The sequence below is a fragment of the Thamnophis sirtalis genome, unplaced genomic scaffold, assembly GCF_051295495.1.
Source record: "Thamnophis sirtalis isolate CommonGarterSnake01/CBP01778 unplaced genomic scaffold, rThaSir2_p1.2 scaffold_2, whole genome shotgun sequence".
Taxonomy (NCBI): domain Eukaryota; kingdom Metazoa; phylum Chordata; class Lepidosauria; order Squamata; family Natricidae; genus Thamnophis; species Thamnophis sirtalis.
The window spans coordinates 135,072,660-135,095,944 of record NW_028261382.1 but is presented as its reverse complement, the minus strand read 5'-3'; the positions used below and the strand labels follow the sequence as shown (position 1 = coordinate 135,095,944).

The 23,285-nt window shown below is 37.6% G+C and overlaps 1 protein-coding gene across 2 annotated transcripts in view; it reads right to left on the bottom strand.

Moving 5' to 3' along the window:
• The window catches only part of ARFGEF1 (ARF guanine nucleotide exchange factor 1), a 64,027-nt gene that overhangs the window by 5,065 nt on the left and 35,677 nt on the right, over positions 1 to 23,285 (bottom strand). For both annotated transcript variants that reach the window (XM_087706969.1, XM_087706970.1), the window contains exons 19-35: positions 22,764 to 22,915; positions 21,300 to 21,428; positions 18,306 to 18,464; positions 17,124 to 17,274; positions 14,850 to 14,940; positions 14,471 to 14,511; positions 14,195 to 14,364; positions 13,353 to 13,504; positions 12,932 to 13,104; positions 12,222 to 12,382; positions 11,782 to 11,912; positions 10,359 to 10,488; positions 9,348 to 9,483; positions 9,124 to 9,262; positions 8,375 to 8,447; positions 6,331 to 6,460; positions 4,845 to 4,984 (exon numbers count right to left, since the gene is read on the bottom strand). In XM_087706969.1, coding sequence (XP_087563095.1) covers positions 4,845 to 4,984; positions 6,331 to 6,460; positions 8,375 to 8,447; positions 9,124 to 9,262; positions 9,348 to 9,483; positions 10,359 to 10,488; positions 11,782 to 11,912; positions 12,222 to 12,382; positions 12,932 to 13,104; positions 13,353 to 13,504; positions 14,195 to 14,364; positions 14,471 to 14,511; positions 14,850 to 14,940; positions 17,124 to 17,274; positions 18,306 to 18,464; positions 21,300 to 21,428; positions 22,764 to 22,915 — 2,258 coding nt within the window. The remainder of the gene's footprint in view (positions 1 to 4,844; positions 4,985 to 6,330; positions 6,461 to 8,374; positions 8,448 to 9,123; positions 9,263 to 9,347; positions 9,484 to 10,358; positions 10,489 to 11,781; positions 11,913 to 12,221; positions 12,383 to 12,931; positions 13,105 to 13,352; positions 13,505 to 14,194; positions 14,365 to 14,470; positions 14,512 to 14,849; positions 14,941 to 17,123; positions 17,275 to 18,305; positions 18,465 to 21,299; positions 21,429 to 22,763; positions 22,916 to 23,285) is intronic.

Below are 23,285 nucleotides of genomic sequence, written 5' to 3'. Positions count from 1 at the left end.
GTCCAAGCATGGGTTAAACACAGTCTATCTGCTCTAGGACTGAGTAGATTTTTCTTTGACCATGCCTCCCTTTGTCTCATTGAGATTTATTTATTTATTTATTTATTTATTATCAAAATTTATATGCTGCCCAATCCCGAAGGACTCCGGGCCGCTTACAAAAAAAGAGAGGAAAAAAGAGGGGAAAAAAGACAGTTTAAAAATGAAGGTCTTATCCGTTGCAGGACACCTGTCCAATAGTCAAATTAGAAATAAAGAGTTTTGAACACCTTGTTAGACGCTGAGTGGGTTTGGACTCTCCCGCAGTACCCAGAGAACGACCATTCAGGTAAGCCAACGGTCATTCTCCTGTGCGCTGCTTGGAGAGTCCAAGCATGGGACATACCCACCTATTGTGTCCCAGGGAGGGAAGAGTTAGTGTCCAGAATATCCATAGCCAAGGCTACCTGTTGCAAAACATGTCTGCCAAAGAAGGCTTCAGCGGAGGCAAAGGTATTAATTTTGTAATTCCTGATGAATTCTGTGGGGGACGCCCACAGAGCTGCTCTGCAAATGTCAATGATGGACGCCTGGGTCGCCCACACTGCTATAGTGGCAGCACTCCTTGTGGAGTGTGCCGTCACTCAACCCGGCATGGCCCTGACATGGTGTTTATAGGCCATTTTAATGCACGCCCGCAGCCAACGGTCCAATGGTCGAGGAGGAAATCTTTCGTCCCAGCGAACCAAGCTGAAAAGAAATAAAGAACGATTCAGAGCGTCTGAATTCCTTGGTCCTTTTAACATAGATACGGATGGCTCTCCGAACGTCCAGCTTATGCCAGGAGCACTCCTTAGGATGCTTGGGTCTGTGGAAGTGAGTGTTCACTTTCGGTATAAAGGTGGGATCCAGTTGTAGAATGACTGTTATGAATTACACACAATTCCACCCTGACAGAGAAAGCCGCAAGCTCTGAAACCCTCCTAGCAGAAGTAATTGCCACGAGGAAGGCAGTCTTGAGAGTCAAGTGACGGAGATCGGCAGTTTGAATGGGTTCGAAGGGTGCGCTTGTCAAGGCTTGCAGAACATAAGATAAGTTCCAGGAAGGGTATTTATGTACCGTTGGAGGACATATGTTGGATGCGCCCTTCAGAAAGCTCTTGACCTGAGGATGTTGACTCAGGGAACGAGAGCTGTTTCTTGCCAGGATGGTGGACAAGGCTGCAATCTGGTGACGGAGAGTGTTTGGCGCCAGAACTTTGTCCAAACCATCCTGAAGGAAGTCCAACAGTTGAGGTATGGATGCTGATATGTCACTGATACCACGCTCCTTGCACTAGCCCGAAAAGGCGACCCAGGTCGCGTCGTAAATGCATGTCATGGATGGTCTTCTGGATGCTTGGATGGTCTGGATGACCTTGTCAGAAAGATTTTGCTTCCTCTGGAGTTCCCCCTCAAGTGCCAAATGGCTAATTGCAGCCACCAAGAATCCAGGTGGCTGACAGCTCTCTGGCTGAGGGAGATTTGCTCCTGAGGAATTCTCCACGATTTCCGGAGGGAAAGACTGACAAGATCCGCATACCAGGACCTCTTGGGCCAATGCAGAGCTACAAGGAGGATCTCCGCCTTCTCCGCTAGAAGCTTGGCAATCACCTGCAGAATGAGCGGTAGGAGCGGAAATGCATAGAGTAGTCCTGAGGGCCACTTGCACCTCAGAGCATCCGTCCCTTCCACCTGGGGCGAGTGGTAACGTGAGTAGAACCTTGGCAGGTGCGTGTTGATCTAAGTGGTGAATAGATCGACTTGCGACTTGGCCGAACCTCCAAACTATCTGCTCGAACAGAGCAGGATGCAGACGCCACTCGGAGTTGTCGATTGTCTGTTGGCTCAGCCAATTTGCCCTCATGTTGCTTGTCCCGGACACTAGGTGATGCTTCGCCCATCTTCCCAGAGACTTGACCTCTGTCATGAACCTCCTAGAGTGGATGCCACCCTGCTGGTTCACGTGGGCCTTTGTTGCAATGTTGTCTGTAAGTAACAGTACATGGCGACCCACAATCTGTGACGAGAACCGTTGGAGGGTGAGCCTGGCCGCTCTCAGCTCCAGCCAATTTATGCTTTGAGCTGCCTCCCTCTGTGACCATCTGCCTTGTGTCATCTGCCCTTGGCAATGCACTCCCCGTCCGTAGAGGCTGGCATCAGATGTGACCACAATTCTGTCGGGTACTGTGACTGCCGTCGAGTGCCACAATCTGAGGGAGCGGCATACTTTCTGAGGGACCAGCGTACCTTCTGAGGAAGCGGAATCCTTCTGGGAGAATTGCTGTGTTTTGACCATTGCATTGACAGGAGGAACCACTGTAGTTTCCTGGCATGAAGGCGTGCCCAAGGAACTGTCTTCAGGCAAGAAATCATGATGCCGAGTAGTTGCGAAAGTTGGACAATCAGTATTGGTCTGGTCCGTCTGCACAGACGAATTCTGTTCCTGAGATCGCGTAGACGGTCTGGAGAAAGGAACACCTGGCAAGATATCAAGTCCACGATGGTACTGAGGTGTTGAATGCACGTGGTCGGCTCGAGATGACTTCACCGAAAAGCCATGTCTTTCTAGTGTTCGAATGTTAATCTGGATGTCCCTCAGGGCCTGGTCGCAACTTGAAGACTGAATAATGATGTCGTCCAGGTAACATTCCAGGCATATCAGACGTGCATGGAGATGAGCCGCTATTGTTGTCAGAAGCTTTGTGAAGGTCCTGGACCCTGACGCGAGGCCGAAGGGGAGAGCCCTGTACTGGTAATGCCTTCCGTTGTAATGGAACCACAGGAACCTTCTGTACGACACATGGATGGCATGTGCAGGTACGCTTCCTTTAAGTCTATGGAGGTTAGCAGGTCTCCCTGCCTTATGCAGTCCGGGATGGACTGGAGGGACTTCATCTTGAAGCGCTTGTAGGCCAGATGTTGATTTAGGCGCTTCAAATCCAAGATGGCCCTCCACCCCCCTGAGCTCTTGGGAAGGAAAAGAATGGAATAGAATCCCCTCCCTTCCTGGTCTGTTGGAACTGGCTCTATGGCCCTTATTTGCAGAAGGTGACAAATCTCTGCTTGCATGAGGGACCTCTTGAGGGGGTTCTTGGGGAGGGGGCAGCAAATAAATGTTCGCGGGGGAAACATGAGAAAATCTAGGACTAGACCCCTCATGATGGTATTGAGGATCCACGTGTCCGTGGTGATTTTCTCTAACTGGTCGTCATAAAGTTGTAACCAACCACCTATGGGAGGGTTGCCCTGCTGATCACTTGGTGCGTTGAATTGGCAGCCGTTGGAACCGCCGTGAAAGGGCTTCCGAAAGGAGCCCTGTTGCTATCGACCCCGGGGCCTGAAGGAATTCCTGTCCTGATTCCTGTCGCTAAACTGGGGGTAGGACCTCTGGTAAAAATAAGAGGAAGATGCCTGTGTACTGTCTTGGATTCGAAATGGCTTCCTGAAAGAACCAGACCCCTTGTGCTCATTTTTCTTGAGAGTTGCCGGAAGGAACTTTCTCTTGTCCTTTGTTTCTATTAATAATTTGTCTAAAGAGCTGCCCTCCCTTTCATTTGGCCTTCATATCCAGCTGCCAGTGACGAAGCCACAGCAGGCGGCATGAAGTAACATTTGATGTTATGAGCGCCCGAGGCAAACTTTGCGCATTTAAAGACGCATCTGCGGAGTATTCCACCGCAGTTATGATCTTAATAATGACATGGCGCCACTGAGATCCCTCCGAGGGAGGTTTAGATATCAATTGGCGTAACCAAAGTAGGGATGACCTCATGAAGAAGGACGCAGAGGTGGATGCCTTGATGGCCCAGGTGGCTGCCTGGTGCATCTTATGGCAGGATCTTTCCGTCCTTTTGTCCCCTGCCTTGAGTTCCTCCAGGAGATCTGCTGGCAGGGTCGAGTTGGACGTCAATGAGACAACCGGGGCATCCACCTCTGGTAACTTCAAGGTATCCTCCATCCTGGCTTCCAGAGAATACTAGTTTTGTCCCTCTCACTGGGGTTAGCCAATGTGCCAGGCTGCGCCTATTGGTGCTGGACAATGTCCATGAACAAGTCAGGGACTGGAATCAGCTCCTGAGCTGGCGCGTCTTCCTTGAAAACGCACTGCTTGTGGTCCTGTGAAGTAGAAGGTACTTCCATACCCTTAGTAGTAGTAGGGGCAAGTTCAGTGGAGGATCTGGCGTTATGTAAAATGGCTTTGAACAGGGACGGCTTGAAAATGCCTGTAAAGGCGGGCTTATCGGGAGGCAAATCCTCATCCTCCGATAATCCAAAATAGTCTGTGGTTTCCTCTTCCCAGACTGACGCCTCCGTCGCGACGGAGGTCCCTGGAGAGGCTGGGGTATGATCCCTGGGCTCAACTGGCTGAGAAGCAGTGCACAGGAGAAATACAATTTACCCTATACAAGTCTGCTCTATACGAATTCTAAACTATGTTATTTAATGATTGCCCATATCCAAAAGACAAGAAAACAGCATCCTTCAGGAGCAGCCATTATCTTATGAAGCCACAGTGATGAGGCAAAATATATGCTTTATCCTAAAAATCTGTACCTTTGTCTCCCACATTATTTAAGAGAAAGGCACATGTAGACCAAATCTGACATACTTGCATCTAAACTCTGGCACTCAATTACAAAAGGATGTTATGATGCAGGCCCAATTTTTCTGTTATCGTAGTTTATTCTGGATATTAATTGAAATGTTTAGAAATCTAGGACTTTTCCTCCAGAAATTACAACCTTTATGAAACAGAACATTTGGCTCAAAACCGGAAGAAGAAAACACTTATAAGAATATGCATACTAGTGGACTCTCCTTACCTGTGCTGCAGCTAGATTCTCTGCATCTTCTTTTTTGCTAGTTGCTGGGAAAAATACAATGTTGTCTATTGTTTGAATAAGTTCCAGCTGTACCACACATTTGATTAACAGCGCACCAAACAGTTTCTGATCTGGAAATTCTTTTAAAACAAGAAAAAAGTAAAATAAATTTGGTAAATGAAAGAATCATGCAAACCACTAATGATCTATGTTTGTTAGAAACTTTCTACTGTCTGCCAAATTATTTGCATTGAATATACATTAATACAATTGTCAAATGTATTGCCCTAAATTACATATATAAAATATCTACAGTACTTGTAAAATTAATGATAATCAATATAAAGACTTTAAGTGTTGTTGAACACAAACACACAGAAGCCCTAGCCACAAAAGGTAATGAAAGATTAGTGAAATGCAATCCAATAATTTCTGAAGAGTTAAATACAGCATTGTCCATCTGTATCTTTAACACAAATATCATAGAAATGTATTAATTAAACTTCAAAGCTGTACAAACTGAATTGTGTTAAATTTCAGCTGAAAATTTAAATTCAAAAATAGATTAATACTAAAATATCTTGAATAAAGTTTAAAAATTTGTCATCTAAATGTGTAACATTCTTTTGGGGAATGAGTGTATATTGTCATTTTAAATAAGCATGGCCCAGATGCAAAAGGTGCTGAGAGAAGTTTGGAATATTTATTGTAGGTCACTTCCATACCATAGTTTCTACTCTCCAGCACATAACTGTCTTCTGCCAACCTTAAAATGTTGAAAATAATACCATGGCAGCTTTATGATGAAATATGGGAGTGTAGAGTGGTAAGTGTTCCTACCCAAAGGTGAACAAATGGTTTATAATTTCTGCAGAATTGCAGTGATTCTAGGAAAAAGAAACATACACAGTGTGTATTGCTGTGATTTTAATTATGCCACAGTTCACCCAGCAATAAATCAACTCAAATTTCTACATGTAGTTGTCATTGTAAAACTGAATGGCTTCAGTGTCATTCCAAATTCATATGAAAGTGCGCTGTATTACTTTTAACATTGTTGTTATATGATCTTTTTTTTCAGAAACTTTTAAAGCAATATAAAAATGTAGAAAAGATTGAAAACAATAGCCCACTGAAAAGAACTTAGAAGACAGGAAATTTTTATTTTAGTGTTTTTTCTAAAAACTTGAAAATGGGAAGCAATCATAAACACCAGAAAGAATATACACCCACAATTAGAAATGTAAAGAACATCACAGGTGAGAATCTTTTCTTAATTTTCAGGAATCTTAGCAATTAGGTTACTGAGGCATTTAAAATAAGAGTAGGCCCGAAGTAAGCCAAACTCTTTTTGTAATATTCATTCTCAATGCTTATAGAATTTCAAGTGTTATTTCTCACACAAACAGTAACCTGTCAGAAGGAAAAACAAACATAGAATCAAATGCAGATTATCAAACAAGTATTTATAAACATTTCTTCTTACTTGCTATAGGTTTGTTTTTGCTGACCTCCTCATTTGCAGGCAACCCTACAATAGGTTGAAACTGGCGTCTATCTAACGGTTTTGGTTGCACAGAATCATGAATATCTACAGATTTTTGTGATATGGCATCCTGGAAATAAAAGATAAAAATTATCTCATATGGATTTGGCAAACAAATAAACTTCTTAGGAGCACTTTAATACAACAAAGTGAATTTGCTTTGAAGTAGGATTTTTGGTTCATTTATCTGGTAAGTCAGGGGTGTCAAACTCAAGGCACAGTGGTCGGATCCGGCCCGCGGGGTGCTTAGATCTGACCTGTGGGGCTGCCCTGGAAAAGCAATGGACTGACCTGCAATGCCTCTGCCAACGAAAACGGAGCTCGGGAGGCTGCGTGCAGCCTGTTGAGCTCCATTTTGCTGGCAGACGGTTACAGGAGGCTGTCGCAACCAAAACGGAGATCAGGAGCCCATTTTTGCTGCCAGAGCACTCGGACCACCACAGGCACCCCCAACACAAGTAAAGTCGAGCTGGCCACACCCACCCTGGTCCCCCAAGGTAAAACACAACCTGGATGTGGCCCTCAATGAAATCGAGTTTGACACCTCTGTGGTAAGTACAGAACACTATGAAATGTACTATTGTATATTTAATTATAATATAGGCAAAATATATTTATTTTCCGTTTACCAAAGAAACAAGTACTAATTGAACAAATCCTTTTGGCCCTTCCATTTGTACAGATTTCAACTCAGCTCTGGAAGATCAGAGTAGTCAGGTAAACGTAAGACACCCGTGAAATGTGTACAGTGGGGAAAAGAGAAAGGGGGAAAATTTTCTGGAATTGAGAATTTTTACAACAACCTATAAATAAATAATGATAAGCCTATTTTAGGGAACAAAAAAGATCTAAGTTAATAGGTTAATTGCATGGAAATTAAGCAATATAATTTCAGTTTTGATTTATTTACAATGACATGACATAGTTGGCACAATACTGTAAAGGACTAACTTGTCTTCTAACCTGGTAAATGTATTTATTAAATTTATATGACATTCATCTCACAGTTGGAGATAGAGATGATTTTCTTCTTTTAGGTGTACATGAAATCTATGTCACATAGAACATACAATGCTACATTTCTCTCTTTATTCTGTATGATGTGGTATCCCAACTTGTGATCTTTTCCATCATTACTTTTAAATACAGGTAGTCCTTGAGTTACAAAGGTAATGAAGCCTGCCTATTCCATTCGTAACCCGAGGATTTATGAATCTTGTATCTTGATCAAGATCATTCCCTCCTTTTGTTCACGCATTCAGTAATAGAATGCGAGTCTCGTTAAGTGCACATGACGTATTTCAGGGTAGGGAAGGCCATGGTGGGGTCTACCAATGGAACAGGCCACCTGTCTAAGACCACTCAAGGCCTCCCTGACCCAGTGAAATACCTCATGCTGGCCCAAATTGCTTATCCCCCCCCCCCCACAACCGGCTGCGCTGGGTCACTTAACTTGTGAAGATCTAGAAAGCAGTCTCCTCTCCAGTCTCATGTGCTCCGTTGGCCTTATGCAGGCATCCCCTGGCCTGTTGCAGGGTGAAATGGAGATTCCGGAGGCCAGATCCGGCCCCTGAAAGCTACATTTCAACATGTAATGGGTGGGGAGAGGCCCATGGAGAGCCGAACGGAGCCTTGGAGGGCAGGATCCACCGTTCAGAGGCTCCATTTCGGTCAGCAGGTTGCCGGGCAAGGCCTCTGGAAAGTTGAACAGGGCTTCTGGGGGCAGATCTGGCTCTCAGAAGCTCTATTTTGGCCAGCAATGTAAAAGACAAATGTTGCAGAGTCTGCAGTTGTTCGTAAGGACGAGCAACTGCCGTGGTGTTGCAAGATTCATAGTTTTGGGCCTTGTTCAGAAATGCTAGGGGTGCTGATTGCTTAGCTTCAAACATTCTCTAAGGGAATGCTCGTGACCTGGGGATTACCTGTAAAGACAAAAAGGAGTATTCCAAAATATTTTCCCTGACATTTTTATTTTCAAACATACCAGCTGTTTCTCTCTTCCAGAAGATGGAGATAGAGGAACAGTATCTCCTCCCACTGGTCGCCAAGTTAAAAGCCTTGAAAAGAGAAAAGAACTTTCTTTAATTCTAAAACAGAAATATTTCAATGTTTTAAGATAAAAACAATTACAAATCTGTAATAGTGTTCTCAACAAAAATAAGCCCAAAAATGGTTTTAAAAACCCTTCCTGGGTTATAAATAAATACACCATATTTTCTTATGTTGTCACCTCTTTTATTTAATTTACAATTTCTTTTAGCAAAGGAGGAAAAAAGCATGACCATTAGATTTAGAAATGTTATTTTAATGGTCCCCAATTAGTAGAAGCTGTTTAGGAATGAAAGGACTTAATTAGTTTATTAGGCAACAATGTTATACAAGGTCAGTAATCACTAAACACATCTGAACAAATTCAGTTCAGATGACTAAGGAAAAGCAGAAGAGAAGTCCAAACATCTCACTCTATTATTTAAATAATAATAATAATAAGCAGGTGAGGGATTAGAGCTGCTCTGAGCATGAATTAGTTAAGGATCTGACAGATAGAGATAAGAATTCCAAGATTCTTATGTGTGACTAAACCCAATATAGCTAAATAGATGTCACATAAAACAAATACACACATGTTCATTATATCAAGGCAAGCATAGCTAATGCATGTTCAATATTTCATACATATGAATTTGTTTGCAGACTTGCTCCCAAATATTTACAAAAGGAAAAATATCTTACGCATGGGGAATAGTGGTTTTGAAGATATCCAACATACAGTTGCAAGTCTTATCCCAGATTTCAAGGGTAAACTTTTCCCCATTCAGAATGACAACATTCTCTAAACAGTTTGTACCAGACCGTGCTAGTTGCTCATTGTCTGAAATGCAAACAAGGCATTAGCTTGTTCATATATTACAGAATAAATTGCAAGCATTGTCTGTAACAAATTGATGCAATCTTACCTTGCTGAACACACCAGTACAGCTGAGCAAATATATCATCCAAAAGAACATCACTAAGTACTTCTAAATACTGTGTGAATACATCACAAATTGCATAAAGTGCATGATTGCAAGTTGTTGTCATCCACTCCGCTTTCTAGAGAAAAAAGCAAAGAGACCTTCTCAATAATAATTGTATTAATTAAATTGAACAGCAGCCAGAAGCATCAAAGTCCTTCAGAAAGCTTGGAGGATATTAAAAAAACAACAATTCTGTAATAGAAGCCTAAACAGGCTGCTGAGAAGATGTTAAAGAAGGAGTAATATAACAGCAACACAAAGGAAATTATGAGAGCAAGGCAGATTCCTTTTACATTTTTAACCACTGATTTTAGGTCACTATCTCCAAAGAACTATAAAAATGTTTTTCACTTGTCTCTTTGTAATTAAATTTTCTTTGAAAATGTGCTAATTATTCATATGAATAATTTAATATATTTTGGGTTATTAGATATCAACTAAAGTATGCAAAGCAATGAAGCACTCTGAACCCAAGGGTGAAAATTTTATTCAACACCATCACAGCAACTTTGTTGTTAAATTGGTAGACCAAGCGGGAACTGTGAGCCATTTAGTATTTTCAAATATATAGGATATTTTTGGCTCAAAAAAACCCCCATAAACAGTTATGAAGCTTCAAACTTCATTGGAATGATCAACCTCACATAGAGATAATCATAACAGAAGAAAACAGGAATTGCACAAGGATTAAACATAATGTAGAAAGAATGTTATAATTCCTATAACAATTTAATCTATAAAAAAGTTTTAGCACATGACTACATACTCAAAATCGTTCATATTGCAGAAAAGAGCTTTATATAAAGCATACCAATAAAGATAGCATGAAGTAGAATTTAAAAATGGACATCATATAGACAGTTTCTTTCTCAGCTTATGGGTATAAAATGCAATATGAACATAAAGGTGTAGTAGTAGTAAAAAAATGAACTGCTCTCATGTTATTTTTACCTCTGTTTGCTGTTCTGGTAACTTCATATTGTCAAATATTCGGAAGACTATCCGAAACAAATCCTGCCACCAATGCTTTTCATATGTGTGACCGTATGTTTTCATTATTTCAAACATAACTGTTAAACCTCTGAAATAAAAATGAGTATAAGAAACAATTACCAACTAGATCTTTCAGCTCTTACTTTTAAACTATTATTACACATAAACTGATACACTCAGAATAGATAGGCAAATACCTTATGGGTAATACCTTATGGGTAATATTTTACAGTCATAAATCAAGGACTACCTGTAAATATCTCTATGTAACCTTCTAGAAACAACAATTACAAAAAAGAAGCTGAAAAACTTAAAAGCCTGACAGAAGCATTTTATGTGGGCAAGACTGCTTCCTTCAATAAAAAAAATTGGGTGATATATGATTTTTTCTATAATCAAAGTTAGTAGAACAGACCCTAATATATTGGATTCTTGTATCCAATCCATAAAAATAATATTGGTCAATATACTCATAGAAACTACATGATGATTCAGGCATTTTCTGTCATAATTACCAGACTGTAAAGTGATTTATTATATATACTGCTTATGAATTTGGATGCATATAACTTTGTCTTAGTCAACTGTAATTTTCTATGTGGACACATAATGTTGAGAATTTGATCTATTCTTTCACCTCACATAGGTTATTGCTGAGTTGGCAACATTTCTATTCCAAAATATTATGTACAAAGGGAATCGGAAAGAGAATGGAAGTTTATAATGATGGATTGATTAAGTTTTAGTAGTGGATTTTTCAAATCTCAATTACTGTCCACTTCGTAATGTGCTACTTATATTTTGGTTTCATTTGCTTACATTTCTGCTTAAATGCCACATGCATGAGAACATGCTGCTTCAGAAATTTAGCTTTTTAGATTAAATCATGACGTTCACCTTAATGATTCTCTGGCAGTCTGACTATATTATCTTGTTCAATGTGTTGTCTGCTATCAACTCTAATTTTAAAGTACTATTGCATGATTAGGTTTAGATTTTAATATAAAGATAAGCCTGACTTTTTAATATAAACAACTAGACAGCCACACCCATATATCATAGTCACAGTAAACACTACATTCTCACCCACACATTTCACACCTCCCTCTCTCTCTCACTCTCTCTGCCCCAGACCAATATTCAATAGAGTTCCAACAGTTTACTAAAGTAACAATGTCTTTAAAGCAAATACATGAACTATTATTTTTATTTTATTTATTTTTCCCATTATTTTGTTTCTTTGCAAGATGTAGTCTCTTGCTGACAGTCAGATTAGTTATAAATAATGTGGCAATAATAATATCTCTCATCTAGCACTTTCCAGGAGTGTACAACTAAAATATATACTTTATGACATTGAATGACAAATATGGATTGTTACCTGGTTCTTACATCTAATTTGCATCTATTGATAATACAGGACAGCTCAAAGAGAATTGGAAACCAGCCTCTCACCCACACCCTGTCTTCTGGAGCGACATTCATGTCATCACTAGTATATTCTCTGAAAGCCTTTAAAAGTAAAGACAAGTTTGTAACATTAGTTCTCTTTAGTTGTAGCATTTCTATATGGAAATACCTGGTCCAAACTTTACACACAAGAAGTCTATTTCTAAACATAGAAGTATGATGGACCAGACTAATAAATTAAGAAAAAAAATAGAAGTTTATGCAATGAAAGTTTTCAAAATAGATTTTATTATTTCAGAGAGGATTCAAACACACATGCCATCTTATAGCCTGCTGACATTTAGTTTTCAGTACAGAATATAATCATCACCTGACACATGTAACAATATTCTGACACAGAATAAACTGTACCTGAGGTCTTTCGGATACATATTTTGCACAATGACGAATAAGGCGAATAGCTTCCATACTAGTATCAGGAAAAGCTGCATTACATGCAAATTCAGACAAGCATTTCACTGCATCCTGGAAGGAATCTATGGTTGCTGGGAAATGTTTTTCAAACACAATTGCTAAAAGAAAGAATATGCAAAAAGTTTGAAAAGGTTTTTTAAAGCAAGATATTTTTTAAAGCAAGATATAAATCCTACTACAGCAAAATAATAAAATATTGATAGCATTTAAGATAAACATAAGAAATCAAATATCAATAAACATAACTATTATTTTTAAGTTCCCCTAAAACTAAAATTTATTATTGTGCCTTTGATTCAGCATTGACTCTTAGCTAAGAAAGTCTGGAAAGTCTGCAATGTTCTTAGCAAGACCTCAGCCCATCCCATCTCACAGGATTATTGTGGGGAAAAAGAGGAGCAGAAAGGAGTATTATATATATTCTTTGCCTTGAGTTACTTATAAAGTAATCAAGACAGGATAAAAATCTAATAAATAAATACATTTTGGAAATGGTTTGCCACTGCCTCCTTCCTAGGGATGAGGAAAAAATGATTGTTCCAAGGAGCTTTGTGCCTAAGGCAGTGGAAGAAGCCACGGTGTCGCAGTTTCTAGGGACAAAATATTATACTTCTTGGGAGTATTCTATAAATATAATTAGTACTCACTGACAATGTGGCCGGTAGTCTGAAATGCCAGTTCCACTATACTTTCGTCCTGATCAGATGCAGCCAAATGAAAAACTGAGAAAATGTTCTTCCAGCCTGATCGTATATTTGCTGCTTGGGAATTGACCATCTGGGCTATGCAACGGACAACCATGTCACGAATGGTTGGTGATCTAAAAGGAATTTCACAAATAAATAAATTTACTGGTTAAAAGTGACTTAATTGTAATACTTTGATGTAATCTGCAACATGTTTTTTCTTTTTTTGTATGAAAAGGTCAAGTATGCCTCTAATATAAATATCTTAAATTAATACTGTACAAGATATTGAAATAAATACATCAAGAATTATAACAATATAACAAAAAAGGGGAGGATTGATTCATTCTTTGTGTTTAGATTACAAAATGATTTTAAATACCTATTTCTCTTCATGATGTGTTCAAATGGTCTTAAGAAATCCTTTTGGAATCGGAAATTAGCAAGTTCCCCTTTTTCTAAGAACTTCATTGATAATTGCCTTAAGGAATCAACGGCAAAAATAGCTACATCTTCATTGAGATTACAGCCAACCTAGCAAAGCCAAATTAGCACAATAAAATTCAATGTTATCTATAAAAAAAAGAAAACAGCCTACTACAAGAAAAGCAACCTATATATTAAATCTACATTTGACAAAAACACTACAAAATTATTTAAAATATCAAACGTTGGTGTTTCTTTCCAGCAACAATGTTTAGTAGAATATTATTGCTGTCTAAAACTTCAGTATGTAATCACAGTTCACAATGCAGAAAACTCACATCCTGCCCTAAGGGGCAGGAAGGGTTAGCATAATATGGATGTAACACTTAGCACACTGATTGCCAATATGATTCTAGGCCCAACTGAAAGTGTTTGTTTTCATATATATAAAGTTGTCTGTCCCAATTTGAGAGGTACAGGTATAGCATAATACTGAAGGTCTGTACCCTGTATGAATTGAGGAGGGTGGGTGCTCTTTTTTGATGGCAAGCCCATGTCATAGAAATAATTTTCCTGAGGTGTGGAGCCTTCAACTCTGCTTAGCTCTTATGGGACACTAAACATCTTTCTGTTCCAGTGGGCTCTGGGGACTACTAGTGTGGATAGACTCTTATGAAGATAGTATGTTTTGATTATTTATATTTCCTGATTATCTTTATTTTTGGTTATATTTGTTGGATGTGAGGATTAATAAAAAGGTAACAAAAATAAGAATACAAATAATATACTCTGACATACCTTATTGAAATGATCTCCAATAACTTCCCATATTCTAGACCACTGTAGCCTTATTCGTCCCATGTTATAGTAAGAAATCTCTACTATTTTTTGTAAACTGAACATCCGGGGATGGGTTGCCGACAACAATTCATCCATAGAAACAGCACAAAGCCATCTGACAAAATCCACTGTTAAATCCAAACACAATCTACTTATTATTATTATTTCCAAAATGTCAATTAATTCATTCTTTATTACAGATTTATGTTACACCATATCTAAACTAATGCTTACCAATAGCATTTCCATCTAGTCTGGTAGATCCTGTAAATATTCTGCAAATAAAACAAAATTGCGTAATAATTTTTGTGACATGTTTTCTTTAGTACAAATTAGGTTACAAAAGAATTTTACCAGTAAATATGAAGAGAATATTACAATTTCTACCTCTGAAAATATGTGTGGAGTTAAAAGAAACATGAAGAGATAAGAACATTTTCATTTCATCACTCTCATAAGCATGCAAACATATACATAAACCACCCAAATGGTTTAGTTTTCTTTTTCTTTTAATTTTTTTACAGTGCTTTATAAAATGACTACACTACCACTTGTACTAATGAACAAAGAATACTATTTTCTAGATAGCAAGTTCTGATACTGGATAAATTACCTGTCTACAGCAACAACAACACTTTGTGAACTAGTTTCTCCAATAGATTCTTGAATACTTGCAATCTGCTTCCAGTCCATATTTCCTCCAACTATAAAACACATCATTAAAAAAAGAATATGGATTGTGAGAGAGAAAAATACTCTGTAAATAACTAAAGGTATGTTTACTACATTATTAAAATAGCATTGACAAAATGACTGCTACCCAAAAATTGTTTACAAAAGAGATATTGTCTACTTATTGCTAGATGCAGCTACCTCGCTATACTATGAATAAAGACTAAAAGTATATATTGAACTTATCTCCAACTAATTTATCATTATTTAAAAATTAAACAGTAGCAGAGCAGAAGAAATGAGTCACTGATGGAAATAAGTAGACTGATCAATGATACAGCTTTTTAAACTCTAATAAATAAAGGTTATTTTCTATTGCTGGTCTAAATGAAGAATGCCCTTAGACACAACAGCAAGCAATAACAGAATGAGAATAACAGAACTATGTTTTACATCAATGCAGCTACCTGTCATAAGTAAGGGAAATAATGCCAGTCACCACTCATTCTAATTAAAGATTTTCTGTCCCAGGTAGGGATATAGGGACCCATTACACTATGAAGGTTTACAGGATAAACAAATCTAATGAGTACCAAAACCCCCAGCAATATATTAAAGTTTTCTGTGAAATGCAATGTTAGGGTTGAAGAAATTTTCAGCTTGCAAACAGGGAAGGATGATTGACCACTTCATCCAAGATTGATGCATAAAAATCTAAACATGACCCTTAGGACACTTCGTTAGAAGCTGACAATGTGCTTGGTGCTTGGAACTACATAATGTACCATATTTTTCAGAATATAAGACGCATATTTTTTCCTCAAAAAAGAGGCTGAAAATCTGGGTGCATCTTATACAATGAATACAGCATTTTTTGCCTCCAAACCCTGCCCCCTTCACCAAAATGGCCATGTATAGCTTGTAGGCGGCTTTCAGAGAGTTCCTGGGGGTTGGGGAGGGCAGAAATGAGCAGAAAACGGGGCGTTTTTCCAGCCCCCAGCAACACTCTATAAACTTCCTAAAATCTATCCATGCCCTTTTTTTTTGGACAAAATATGAGCCAGTTTTCGCGAAGAACAGGCCATTTTTTTGCTTGTTTTTGCCCTCCCCCCCCCCCCCGGAGCACTCTACAAGCCTCCTAAGGCTATTCATGCCCCTTTTTTTTCCAAAAAAGGGGGCGTTTTTGCAAAAAACAGGCCATTTTTGGGAGGTTTGTTTATTTATTGTGTCACAACCCCTGGTATGCCCAAATATGGGAAGGAGCATACTGCTTCCTTTCTCTGTCTATTGGCTCATCTCAAGAGACCATCCAGACAGAAAGCCATTATTTTTAATGTTGCCTTTTTGTTACATTTGTGTTGCATTTGTGCTGATAAATAAATAAAGGGACACAATAAATAAATATCTATTTCCTTGGCCTAGTTGATAAAGGAGGAGAGCCTGTGGCTTAGTGGCTAATACAACTGCCTAATATGTAATACAGCCCAGGTTTGAATCCCACTAAGGGTATGGCTAGCTGATGAGAGTTGATGAGCTTGAAATAGATCTATACTAGTCTCCCTTTATTTATCAGCACAAATGCAACACACACATACACACACAGACACACACACACATATCCTGTTCAAAACCTTGGTGTGTCTTATATTCCAAAAAATACTGTAATTTAACAGCAGAGGAGAATAAAAATATGTAGTTATTCCATCTATGTCTAAAATGATTTCTTTATGATATATTTACATTACTTTTTACATTACATTACTTTACATTACATTACTTTTTACCAAACACTTTTCATATTATGTAGATGTTCCTATATAATCCCAAATCATTTTTCCTTGAACGTTTAGTTTGTACAATCATTCCACAGTATTTCCTAATAGTCACAGCTGTTGAATTACCTTAGCAGATTAAAACTAAACTGTACATGCAAAGGACATGTCATTTTTGAAGCAGTAAATATGAACCAGTTCCTATTTACCCTTTTCTAAATAAGACCTAGACATGGAGAGTCTAGCAATATTTCCCTCTAGTTATAGAACTAAAATGAGATGCCAATAATAAAGCTATTTAGAGACTAAAAATATACATTTTTAAGAATCATATTTTTTTCACTTTTTATTCTTTCAAAGAAAATACACTCATATTTATGCCAAAAATAGGTATTATGTTGTTAAAGGAATTGTTCCACTCAATTAATAGTTACAATACATACCAAGTCCTAGGCTTGCAAATTCATCAGGAGCCTGATCTTTTGTTCCTGTAAATGAACCTTCTCGGCCTCTCACAGTCCCAGATATGTAACGTGGTTTTACTCCAGTACCTATTAATTGTGCTAATTCAAGCTGACTGATGCATTTCAAAATCTTGAATTAAGAAAAGAATGCTACAAATTAACTAAACAATCCACAAAGGCTCATGTCTTAGAAATTTTACTACAGCCTAAAAAATACTACAGGAGTCCTCAGTTAACAATGGTAATTGGAATCAAAATGTCTGTTGCTGAGCTATGTAGTCATAAAGTGTGATGTCACATGACCTTATTGCTTAGTGATAGCAATCCTGGCAACCCCTACTGCCATAATTAAATGAGGATCGCAAATCATTAACTGAGTCCCAGGTGGCCTTCAAGCAGGCTGGCAGGCAGGTAACGCATGGTGCAAGAATGGCAGGGCCAAGATTAGCTGTTGCTGGGCAGGGGAGGCTATGTGAATGGCTTGCAAGGCTCGATATGAGCATGTTGGGGTGGCTGCTGCCTGGCAGGCATATGAGAGTGGCCCAAGAGTGTGGTGAGGTTGCTGGGGGTGTGTGTGTGACAGCGAAAGAGTGGTTGAGTGGCTTATGAAAGAGCAGCAGGATCGGGGCGGCTTTTGCCAGGCCAAAGAGGGTGTGAAAAACTTACTGGAGCCACCTGCAAATTTCCCAGCCAGCTTCCCCATTGACTTTGCTTATAAGAAGGTAGCAGAGAATGTTGTAAATGGCAATTATGTGACTGTGGGATGCTGGAAATTTCATAAGCGTGAACCAGGTATAAGTGTCTAGATTGCAATCATGTGACTGAGGGGGTGCTGTTTTGCCTGGAATTTTGAGGTCCCTTGCAATCATGTGACTGAGGGGGTGCTGTTTTGCCTGGAATTTTGAGGTCCCTTTTTTCAGCAATGTCATAACTTGGAACAATTGCTAAAAAAATAGTCGATGAGCAAGTAGTTAATCATCCAGTTTCCTTTTGGAGTTTGCTTTCCAATATGCAATATTAAGCCAACATATGACAATAGTGTATGTAATTTAAATAATTTTATGTCATTTAAATAATTTTATGTAATTTAATTTTATACTAGATGCTACACTTAATATTATATAATTTCAATTATTATATATATTTGAAAAGATAATCTACCTCATGCCAAGAATTTCCCAAGTAATTTCCATCAGTGTGAGCCACAGTAATTAGTGTTTTTATTGTGTCAATATTCTTCTGCTTCATTTCAGTAATACCAGAACTCACAGTAAGTAAAGTAAATCTTGCTAGTGCTTGGACATAAGCATCCCTCTCAAGCTATAGGAAGAAAGAAATAATCTGTTTCAGTTTGTTAATGTTTATTCCATTTTATATTTTTCATATATAATAGTTCTGTACACCTAGAAATCAAAGTGAAAACAGAAGCAAGCAAATTAAGAAAAATGGGTGATCTAAAACTGGCTGCTGACTTTTTATACTCAAATGCATTATAAATAGTACTTGTGTCACAACCACAATTGAACCCCAAATTTCTGCTGTGAAGTAAGACAATTGTTAAGTGAGTTTTACCTCATTTCATCATCTTTCTTGTCATAGCTGTTAAGTAAATCATTGAAGTTGCTAAATTAGAACCATGGTTGTTAAATGAATCTGATTTCCCTACCGACTTTGCTTGTCAGATCACAAAAGGAAATCATATGACCCTAGAACACTGCAACCATCATAAATCAAGTTTGATCACATAACCATGTGAATGCTGCAACAGTTATAAGTGTGAAAAATGATCATAAGTCACTTTTTTCAATGCTACAGTATCTTCAAACAGTCACAATGGGAACTTTGCTTAGTATGATTAAATGCCGATTAAGAAAAGGCAAAAAAACATGCAAGAATATTTAATACTGGTAATCCTCAACTTATGACCACAATTAACCCCAAATTTTCTGTTGCTGAGACATTTGTTAAGTGAGTTTTGCCCCATGTTATGATCCGTCACAATTGTTACTGTTACACACAGTTGTCAAGCATCCAAATGTAAATTGTGTGATCAGTGGGATGCTGTAATAGTCATAAGTGTGAAAAATGGTCATAAGTCACTTTTTTCAGGGCCGTTGTAACTTTGAAAGTCACTAAATGAACTGTTGTAAGTTGAGGACTACCTATATGGCAGATCATATGGTCACACAGAATACTTCTGATATTTTGATTATGTTTAGATTATTCCACATATACTGGATCTCTGGTGACTGTTTCAGAGAATTTGAAGGATGGGCACAATAGTTTGGTAAAGGTAATATAATCCTCAAGAAACATATAAACCAAATAAGGAAAAGGTAATCCATAGAAGAAATGCAGCTGGGTATGTTCTCTTACTCTAATTCTGTTACTTCTTTCAAGTTCTATACATTTAAAAGATGATACCGAGATAGAAATACAAGTAGAAGTACAAGTAGAAGTACAAGAAATATCAACATTTCAATTTGCAGCAATTATACAATGTTTGGGTTTTTCTCAAAAATCTTATTTTTATCAGTTACTGTCTATTGATAGTCACTTTCCCTAATAATCAAAAGTATAGTTTTTCTCTAATTAACTGAAAATATTTTTGGACATATATTGGTGCTTTGCTTGTTAAAATTATATGTGTTGTTTCACATATTTCCCCTATAAGGAACAGGAGTCCTTCACTTCTACCATTTCTTATAGTTTTGTAGATGCAAGTAGTCCATTTAAATTATTTGCTACTCAAATTCATTAGTAATTTTTGCATAATAATAACTAATAAAATACTTTAAGAGAGTATCTCCAATTGGTTTAAAGCACATTTATTACATACATACATACATACATACATACATACATACATACATACATACATACATACATACCTGTGTTGTGATACATTATAATATAATTGTTGTGAATCCATTTCATTCATGAATAAAATTAAAGAGCAAGTTTATAAACTGAAATAAATGTCATTTCTTGGTCTCTAGGAACACACAAAATCTGATGATTCAGGAGCAAAATGAACTGAAACTACATGAATACTATCTCTCTAATCTAGGTCAAACTTCCTATATTTGTAGCCCAGCAGCAAATGGATAATTTTCCAAAGTAAATTCTCTGAAATGTGTTCCAGCTATTGTGTTCAAAACAAAGAGGTCTGATTTGGGATCATATCATTCCAATGCATCACATACCATTTCCAGTTTGGGGCATTAACTTCGGGAAGTCTCCAAATATTGTTTGGAATGGCATCAGCCAAAAGAGGTTAGTATGGTTCAAAAGAAATGGAACATTATTGAGATGTTTATAATGTATGTTTTTGCATTAACAAATTCTGTGCATCCATATAATACTGGTATGATTTTACTTAGAAGGTAAAACTTTCTCCTATCCAGTCATGTCTAATTTTATGGGGCCATACTTATCTCCATTTCTTAGCTGAGGGAGCCGGCATTGTCCAAAGACATTTTCATGGTTATGTGGCTGGCATGATTATATGCCAAGGTGCAGAGAACTCTGTTACCTTCTCATCAAATTGGTACCTATTTATCTACTCACACGTGCATGCTTTTGAACTGGGTTCAACTAGATTGGCAGGGACTGGGGCAAGTAATGGGAGCTTATCCTGTCTCATGGTGTTCAGGTCTCGAATCCAGGCTGGATTTTCCAGATGACAACAGCTGACTCATCACACCCCCATATGATTTCATTTACATCAGATTATGAGGAAAATAAGCTTCTTTCACAAGCTGTATCTGAGCACTTCTTTAAAAAAATACAATGCACATTTATTCTGGCCTTATTAAAATAACACTTTTAAATTTTACAGCTAATAAAATAGAAAGGGCATTTTTTTCCTGTACTAAACATGTAAGAAAGCTTGAATTAATTTCAAAATTAAGTTTCATATACCACTTTCCATTTGGTCTAATTATGAGGAATATATTTATTTTAATATGCACAAATAATACAAAATTATGCTGTTGCCTAAATTTAACCTTAATATTACTTTAAAGTTGGTACAGGTAATTTATTTGAAGTTAAAAATTAAATATTGCTTTCAATTTGGAAAATAATTCTTAATATTGTTTACTATTCTTAGAACCAATACTTGTTCTATGAAATTTTAGAATTTAGTTTTACCTGGATACTGAAAATGCATGCTATCCTGATTGCACATCGAATTCCTTCCAGGCAAAGAGAGGCAACTTCTGTGTCATCACAATCTTGCAAACCCACACTGAACGCAGCTAGGAATGGTGTCCAGGCTAACTAAAATATAGAATTTTAAAAATGGTATATCACATTTTAATATTCAACAAAGTATAGAAAGCTAAGTATAGAAGTGACATAATTTACAATTTCTTTCACTTTTAATATATATTCTATTCAGCTTTATTTCCTGTTTTTTTAATCTTATGATAATTTATTTGACTTATTATTTCATATTCTTTTCCTGGGCCTAAGTATTATGCTGTTTACCACAAAAGAGAACAGTGAGATGGCTATTGATATATACCCGTGATGGCGAACCTATGGCACGTGTGCCACGTTTGGCATGCGGAGCCATTTGTTAGGGCACGCCAGGCGTTGCCCTGTCAGCTCCAGCGCACGCTTTGGCCTTCTTTTTTGGCCATCTTTCACCCTCCGGAAACTTCCCTGAAGTCTCTGGAGAGCAAAAAACCTCCCAACACACAAGCTGGAAGTTCGGGAAACGACTCCCAGTTTGTGCGTTGTACTGTTTTTCATGCTCTGGAGGCTTCAGGGAAGCCTCCTGAGGGCAAAAACAGCCCTATGGGCAACCCAGACGTTCAGGAATGGTGACTTCTGGTTTGCCCGTAGCGCCATTTTTCGCCCTCTGAAGACTTCCCTGGCTGCTGGTGACCTAGGCATCTAGGTATGCCTAGTCCTAATTCAATATCATATTCATTGCACAACTCAAATCTTAAATTGCTATTTTTTTTCTATATAAGAAGAAAAAAATATGTTTGCTGACTCAAATAAAAAAAGGAAAGTGTTAGGGTTTTATTATATCTTATTACACAAACTGCTACTCCTTTGTGGGCATAAATTATCGCCTTCACCACTACTAGAATGACTGACACTTGTTTTCTTGGTGATTTTTCACAGTGAATTGGAAGTTGGAAGTGATTATTTCAATAGTTAGAGGACATTTCTAAGTAATGGATTATGTTAACAGATGGAATTTTGTTCCCAAACTCATAATCAAAACCAATTTAGTAATATGAAAATTATTTAGGGAAGTTATGAGACTCTAGCCAGACCATGACGGGAAGGTCTCACCCAATGCACATGCTTAGAGATTCATATATATGTGCATGTGACTGTATGTATGTATCTGTGTGACAAGGTTGATAAAAATGTAAGCTTCTCTAACTCATATCATTAAAAATACAATCTAACTTATATCATCAAATTTATAATACCGTACTGTTAACATATTTTGAATTGCCCAAAATTGTAATGCTAACATTATTTGAAAAATGATTAAGAACCAAAAAGATCTATTCTTCAGATGATTCGAAACTAAAAAAATATTAACTTCCCCATATGAAAGATACAAGAATGAGAAACGAAAAGATTTACCTTGAACATGGGTCTTACATGTTCCAAGTGTGTTGCACTTGTAAAAGGAGCTTGAACATGGCTTACTGCTTCCATCAATGCTTTAGCTGTTTTAGCCATTTGCTCCATTTCTAAATTATAAAGTAATCTTCTCTGCTTTTCACTAGGTACATCTGCAAGCAAATTATTGTAATGAAATTATTCACCATCCACATCACAAAGAATATTGAAATCATTTAACTATATTCACTATATCCAAATACTTTAAAGAAAGATAATCTTTTGTCGGAAATGACATTAAATATTTCGTTATTTGATTTTTTTATTTAACATTGTTTTGGTAGCTATTTATGTTATCAATAATCAAAGAAGCTGTTGTTGAATATGTGGAGGCTAGAACTGATACAACATACAGTAGCCTAGGTACTTATCAGTATATCAAGGTTTGTCCATGTAAGACTACTACTACTGGACTGGCTGCCAGTTAGTTTCTGGATGCAATTAAGGGCATCAAAGTTCCAACCAGAAATAACCAGCAATTAT